General features: G+C 61.1%; 1 protein-coding gene across 1 annotated transcript; it reads right to left on the minus strand.

Annotated features, from left to right (window-relative positions):
* Nucleotides 1–594: 594 nt before the first annotated feature.
* Nucleotides 595–6,163, minus strand: LOC131279331 (uncharacterized). The gene is made up of 3 exons (XM_058301301.1): nucleotides 6,126–6,163; nucleotides 3,118–3,272; nucleotides 595–2,144 (listed from the first exon to the last, which is right to left on the minus strand). Exons 1-3 carry the CDS (start codon nucleotides 6,161–6,163, stop codon nucleotides 595–597), a joined length of 1,743 nt encoding a protein of 580 aa, XP_058157284.1.
* Between the last annotated feature and the right edge of the window lie 1,384 nt (nucleotides 6,164–7,547).

Here is a 7,547-nt window from a genome sequence, read left to right on the forward strand (position 1 = left end):
CATGCAGAGAAACCCCAGGGCCCCCAGGACCTGGAGCGGCTTGGTTTCACTTTTAAACAAACACAATCCAGCAACAAAAGGTAATAGCATTAAAAAGTGTTCCCAGGGGAATTCCAGTTCTGGTACTGGTGCAGAGCTTGCATTGGGCTAATCTTCCTGCAAATGACAATGATAAACTCTGGATAAAATATAGCTTACAACATGGGAGGCAAAGCCTGATGGGGACTCAGCCCTTGAGGGGAGGGAACGGCCCGGCTGAGCTCACATCCGGCTCTTCCTTTGCGCCGGGGAGTGGAGCACTGCGCTGAGATGGCCCTTGGACGTCCAGAGCCCCGATGGATGGGGCGGTTGCAGCATGTGTTTGGGAACCACCAGCGTATAAAATGTATTTTCTGTGATCACCAAGGAGCGAAGGTAGATAGAGAAGAGGTGCCCCGGGACTGTGGCCTCCCCGGCTTTAGAGGTTCAGGAGAAGGGCGGGCCCTAGCCAAGGAGACAGACGAGGAGAGGTGCACGAGAGAGGAGAGTGGGGAGCAGGACTCCTGGGGACCAGAGGGGGTGTCTCAGGGTGGAGGGGCCAGCTGGGCCAAGTGGTCAATGGGAAGTCTGCAGATCACCAGTCAGTGCAGGCCGAGGAGCGGCTGGCTGGCAGCGTGGAGGGATGGTGGGTTGGCAGGTGGAGGGGTGGCAGGCTAGCAGTGGGGAGGTTGGCTGGCTGGCCGCGTGGAGGGGCGGTGGGCTGGCAGGTGGAGGGGCAGTGGGCTGGCAGTGTGGAGGTGTTGGGCTGGCAGGTGGAGGTGTTGGGCTGGCAGCGTGGAGGTGGTGGGCTGGCAGGTGGAGGGGCGGCGGGCTGGCAGCGGGGAGGTGTTGGGCTGGCAGGTGGAGGTGGCGGGCTAGCAACATGGAGGTGGCAGGCTGGCAGGTGGAGGGGTGGCGGGCTGGCAGCGTGGAGGTGTTGGGCTGGCAGCGTGGAGGTGGTGGGTTGGCAGGTGGAGGGGCGGCGGGCTGGCAGCGGGGAGGTGGCGGGCTGGCAGGTGGAGGGTAGTGGGCTGGTAGCGTGGAGGGTAGTGGGCTGGCAGCGTGGAGGGTAGTGGGCTGGCAGCGTGGAGGTGGCGGGCTGGCAGGTGGAGGGTAGTGGGCTGGCAGCGTGGAGGTGGCGGGCTGGCAGGTGGAGGGTAGTGGGCTGGCAGCGTGGAGGTGGCGGGCTGGCAGGTGGAGGGTAGTGGGCTGGCAGCGTGGAGGTGGCGGGCTGGCAGGTGGAGGGTAGTGGGCTGGCAGCGTGGAGGTGGTGGGCTGGCAGCGTGGAGGTGGCGGGCTGGCAGGTGGAGGGTAGTGGGCTGGCAGCATGGAGGTGGCGGGCTGGCAGGTGGAGGGTAGTGGGCTGGCAGCGTGGAGGTGGCGGGCTGGCAGGTGGAGGGCAGTGGACTGGCAGCGTGGAGGTGGTGGGCTGGCAGCGTGGAGGTGGCGGGCTGGCAGGTGGAGGGGCAGTGGGCTGGCAGCGTGGAGGTGGCGGGCTGGCAGCGTGGAGGTGGCGGGCTGGCAGGTGGAGGGGCAGTGGGCTGGCAGGTGGAGGTGGTGGGCTGGCAGCGTGGAGGTGGCGGGCTGGCAGGTGGAGGGGCGACGGGCTGGCTGCGTGGAGGGGCAGTGGACTGGCAGGCAGGTGGAGGTGGCGGGCTGGTAGGTGGAGGGGCGGCGGGCTGGCAGGTGGAAGTGGTGGGCTGGCAGCATGGAGGTGGCGGGCTGGCAGGTGGAGGGTAGTGGGCTGGCAGCATGGAGGTGGCGGGCTGGCAGGTGGAGGGTAGTGGGCTGGCAGCATGGAGGTGGTGGGCTGGCAGGTGGAGGGACAGTGGGCTGGCAGGTGGAGGGACAGTGGGCTGGCAGCGTGGAGGTGTTGGGCTGGCAGGTGGAGGGGTGGCGGGCTGGCAGGTGGAGGGTAGTGGGCTGGCAGCATGGAGGTGGTGGGCTGGCAGGTGGAGGGACAGTGGGCTGGCAGGTGGAGGGACAGTGGGCTGGCAGCGTGGAGGTGGTGGGCTGGCAGGTGGAGGGGGTGGCGGGCTGGCAGGTGGAGGGGTGGCGGGCTGGCTGTGAGGAACGCTTGGGACTTGGAGCCTTTGCAGTGGGGGAAAAGCCTGGTTGGCGCAGGTCTGAGAGAAGAGGAAGAGGAGCTGCAGAAGGAGCAGACAGGCACCTCAAGGGATGGGAGGGGGTGCGGGGTCAAGGGTGGTGTTTCTTTTTAATTATGAAAGAAATCAAAGCACTTCTGTATGCTGATGGGAACCATGGAAAAGAAAATGGTGACGGTGCAAGAGAGGGGGGGCTGTTGAAGAATGAGCGCAAATGGTGGGGTGGCCCAGGGCACGAATGGGGAGGTGGGGGAAGATGCACTCCCCAAAGGAAGGAGGTGACCCGCAGGGGCCTGCCTTCCCTCTGGGAGGAGAGCCCAGGCTTTGTCAGAAGCTCAGAAGCGTCACTGCAAGCCCCCAGGGCTGCAGCAGCAGAGCAGAGCCATCCTCCTCCAGGAGACCCCTGCCGAGGAGCCCCTCTTGCTCCCCCTTACTCCACAGAGCCTGCTCCTGCCGTCTCCCTCCCCTTAGATGTCAGGGTGCGACCACTGGGTCATGAGACCAGCGACTGCAGGCAGGCATTTATTGGGAAGGGCTTCCGGCCGCCCTGGCAGAGGCGGTCCTGAATCTACACAGTCCATCGATAGGGGACACGCTTCGTCAGTGGGGGGGGGGGGGGTCTGGCCACGTGGAGGGGCGGCGGGCTGGCAGGTGGAGGATGGTGGGCTGGCAGCGTGGAGGGTGGTGGGCTGGCAGGTAGAGGGGCAGTGGGCTGGCAGCGTGGAGGGTGGTGGGCTGGCAGGTGGAGGATGGCAGGCTGGCTTAGATAAGGCCCGAGGGCCCATGGGGCTGGCTGGGGGTGGCGGGCTCGGGGCATGACTTCTAGGGGTGTGGAGGGGCGGGTGGGGTCGCGTGGCTTCTTTGTCTATTCCTGGGAGGAAATGAACTGGGTCTGGACACGTGGGCTCAGGGCGGGGGCTGCTCTATGTCACGGGACGTGGCTCCTTCGCGGTACATGGCTGGGGGCCCTTCCGCAGTGGGGCGGGTTACTGACAAACTTGCAGCTTCTGCGAGTCGAGGCCGTTATGCAGGCTAGGGAGGGGGCCTCCGCCTGTCACCTCCTGGTGGCCGAGGGCGAGCCCCGCACCCTGCTGGGCTTCCGGGCCCTCCCTCGACTGTGAAATGGAGTACAACACTGGGCGCCCCGACCTGGGGGGACCAGGAGCGCACGAGCTGCCCCAAGCACCCTCTCCACCTGCCTGGAGGCGCTAGAGAAAGCCGAGCGACGCATCGGGAGGGAAAACAGGTCCAGCCCTCCCTTACCTTCAGAGCCCCCGGAAGCCCACGTGGGCGTGTAGGCCCTGCGTGGCCCCGGAGCCCCAGGGGGAATGCTGCGGCCCAGGGGGGAGCAGCGCCGCCGGCCCCCACCCCCGCCCCCTGCCCTCCATCCCAGCTCCAGCCGTGCTCCCCGACGCGGGGTGCCCTCGGCCGCGGGCCCGGGTCCGCCGCTGGTGGCCTGGCTTGCTCTGGGTGGGGGGCCCTGGAGAGAGGCCTGCGCAGGCCCCGGAAGGGCAGGGAGTCCTGTGGTCCCGGAAGGAGAACGTGTTCTAGAAGTGGGGGGGGGGGGGCGGTGCCGGGGAGGAGGGGCCCGCAGGAGAGGGCAGCGCCCCCTTTGGAGACGTCGTCTCTGGCCCTTCCCTCCTGCTGTCCAGTGCCTGTCAGTCAGTGTGTCCTGCCTGCGTCCCGGCGCCCTCACTCCGGCCCTGGGCTGCCCAGCACAGCCCCCGTCCGGCCCCCCCGGGCTCAGGTCACCTCCGGCAGGACTTGCTTGGTTTCCTTTGCTGCCCCCGTCTGTCCGCCCAGCCTGGCGGGCAGCCAGGGGCCAAGGTCACGGTGGAGCTGAGGAATTTAACGTGGTGCTCAGAAATTCCTGTGGAACTTTCCACTGAGATAAAGCCAGGGTGAAGGCCTCTAGGAGGACAGGACCATTCCAGGTTATCTCAAAGGCCCCAGGACATAAGAACATTCTGGAAGAGCTTTCCCTAAGATACCGATCATCGTGGGCTTTTATCCTGACCTGCCAGGAAGCCCAAGGTCAGGGTGCAGCCTACGTTTCACTGCCCAGAGCTGGTCCCCGGCTGCTCCCACCAGGAAGGAGACTGGGAGGCTTTAACAGCTGGGGCGATGTCAGGTGTTCCCTTCAGAAGGAGTAAGGGGGGCTTGGGTCTGGGGTCTGCACTTCCCCGTGTCTGCTGAAACCCCGACCACAGCTTCAGTGGGACAGGTGTCCCCTAAGTGACCCCAGAAGAGAAGAAGGGGGCAGTTATAAAAGGCCGACGGGGATGGAAAGGGACCCAGAGGGAATGGGCTGTCGTGGGGAGCAGATCCCGTCACTGCAGCGTTTGAGCAGAGCCTGAAGAAGGGGTTGGCGGGGGTACACGGAGATGCCGCAGCGCTGCGCGAGCTCAGGGCACACAACCCAGGGCCTCCAGCTCTGCCTGCTCTCACTTGGTGCTTCTCTTGCAAGCTCACTATGTGTAAACGAGCGTGTGCGCCAGCGCGGGCGACCCAGTTACATGGCGCCTGCGGAGACGCTGCGGTGGATGCAACGCTGAGAGGGGAATTGAAAACCCGGTCAAACCATAGACACGTTCTGTTAGTTATGGCCGCGCAGGTCAACTGCTTGAGGGCTATTTTTGTCTGATTCCCGCTAAGAGCGTGATGATTGGGGTGCACCCAGCCTGGAGTGAGGGCGCGAGGACGCAGGTGGGACACACTGACCGACAGGCGCTGGCAGTGTGCCCACAGGCAGCCTTCCACTCCGAGGGCCCTGGGTGCTGTTACCAGGTTCTGTCCAGGTTCTTGGCTGTGCTGCGGAAATGAATTTCAAGTGCACACCGGGTGTTAGGCCAGTAATTTATTCAGGTAGGGAGGGAAGAGAAATGGGAGAAAATAACAGGAAATAACAGAGCAGGGGTCCCAGGTAGTGAGGAAAGGGATGAAAAGGGGTGAAGAGGGCTGATTTACAAGCGACAATTCCCCATTATAGATTAAGGCCCGGGGGTTACTTGCGTGGCCACGTGGCAGAGGAAAAATGGTGACAGTGGTGCACAGAGGACAGGACAGGTCTGCGGACAAAAGAGTAAGGCGAGAGAGAGCGCAAGCCTGGTGGTTTGTTTTTAAATTGCTAATTATTCTTCCCCCTTGCTAATGAAGGGGAGGGGTTCTAGCTGTTTGCTGTTTGGGTTGATTACCCCACCCATCAATCCCTCACTGAGGACCCAATGCTAAAGTTCCGAGGGAACATCTGGGCTTGTCCTTGTTCCCAGGAAGGAGACTTTGTTCTGGGTAGCAGAGTCCCGGGGGTGGGGGTCCTCCAGCAGCCCTCTTGGGGGTTTCTGATGTCCACATGGACTCTCTTGCCAGGTTCCAGATCCGTCTGTTAATTCCCTATCTTATTAGCCTGCTTCAGGGCGGGGTGCCCTCCCTTGTAGGTTTTTTAAGGCCAGGTGTTGTGTTGGCCACAGATGGTCCCCCAGATTCCTCCTGGCATACTTGCCCCGTCTAACCCTGGATGCGAGTGCAATGCCTGGCACTCCCATGATCTCGTCATGCTATATGGCAAGGGGGAAGGGATTTTTGCAGACGTAACTAAGGTCCCAAATCAGTTGACTCTGAGCTCATCAAAAGGGAGCTTATGCTGGGTGGGCCTGACCCCATCAGGCCAGCCCTGTAAAAGAGGGTCCGGAGGTCAGATTCTCCTGCTGGCCTAGAAGAAGTCAGCTGTCATGTCGTGGAGGGGGTCCCGTGGCCAGGAGCTGCGGGCGGCCCTAGGAGCTTAGACCACCCCTGGCTGTCAGACAAGAAAACGGGATTCTGGTGCCACAACCACAGGGAACTGAAATCTGCCAATGATGACACGCGCCTGGAAAAGGACCCTGAGTTCCCAAAAGGAACAGCCCAGCCAAGGGCTGAGGACTGAGCGGAGGACCCAGCTAAGCCACGCTCAGCGTCCGCCTGCAGAATCTGCGAGAGAGTAAACGGGTGTTGTTTAAGCCTCACTGTCCTCCGAGCTCCGGGAGCTCCACGACCGTGGCCATGTCCTCGGGGCAGTCGAGTAGCAGACTTTTTATTAACATTATACTTTGAAATGATTTCAAACTGCAGGACAGTTGCAAAAATAATGCAAAACCTATACAGAGAGCTCCAACACGCCCTCCACTCACATCCACACATCCACCACTTTGAACATTTTGCCCCTCCACTTGCTGTATCTCTATCCCTTGTCTATCATCTCTGTCTCTAAATCTCTCTCTTGCATCTCTATGTCTTCTATCCTATCTGTCTATATCTATTACTTGTGGCTCTCTATTTATCGATCTATTTTCTAAACATGTGAGAGTAGGTCGTATGCATCCTGCTCTTAATCAGACATCTAAAATGGGGCTTTATTTCACAACAGTTGACTGGGTCCTCCCATGAGCCCCACTAGTGGGAAGCGGGGAGGGGAGGAGTCTGGGTTCCGCTGCGCTCTCCAGCCCCACGCAGGTGCACTGTCAGCTCTCAGTTGTCTTCCTCCTCCAGCTCCTGTCCGAGATGGGTGTTGGTGTGATGGAGGGGTTGGAGGGGAGCACGGCCAGTGACCCCGTGGCCGTGCGGGTGGGATGGTTGGTCTTGGGGCCATGTGAGCAACCCTGGCCTCAGCCTCCTTCTGGTCTCTGCTGGGGGTGTCTCTGGGCCCAGCAGGGCACCTCTTGAGCCCGTCTGTGGTCTGTCCCATCCGTCTGTCTCTCGTGAAGTCTCCACCTGCTGTGGAAGGGGCTCTGCTCTCAGGGTTGGGCCTGGGGCAGGGGCTGGGGACAGCCTGCCGAGGACATCCCTCCTAATCCCTCCTTCCTCCCACAGTCCTGAACAGCAGCCTTCCCTGGGCCTGCCGGCTGGAACCTCCCCACAAACCTACAGGCGGACAGACAGCTAGGAAAGTGAAGATTCCCCAAACCATTTAGCCTCTGGACAAGTCCTGGTGTTCTTTTTTTATTTAAACTTTTTGTTTGAAATAATTTCAAACTTGGAGGATAGTTGCAAAACTAAGACAAAATCCATAGAGAAAACGCCAGTATATTTTTCCCCCACCCCATACCCAGAGCCACCGATTTTAACAGTTTGTGACAAGGCCTGGCTTTTAAGCCTATTGTCTGGCTGCAGGTGCACAAACCCCGTTCTGGATGGAAGAAGCCGGTTATTAATTATGATTGTTTTGTCTCTTCGCAGATGGCTCTAAAATCGGTATCCACAGCTCCCTCCCATTCTTTGTGCCTCCCCCTGCCCTCCTCCAACTTGCAGGAAGTGGATGCTGCAAGATAATGGGGCAGAAGCATTCCCATGTTAAAAGAGCCAAACAGACTCAGCATTTCGAAATTCTCCCCTCACTGGAGGAGCTGTCGGCAGAGAGCACACCCTCCTTCTCAGGCCTTCTCTCGCCCA

Source organism: Dasypus novemcinctus, chromosome 7 (genome assembly GCF_030445035.2).
Source record: "Dasypus novemcinctus isolate mDasNov1 chromosome 7, mDasNov1.1.hap2, whole genome shotgun sequence".
NCBI lineage: Eukaryota > Metazoa > Chordata > Mammalia > Cingulata > Dasypodidae > Dasypus > Dasypus novemcinctus.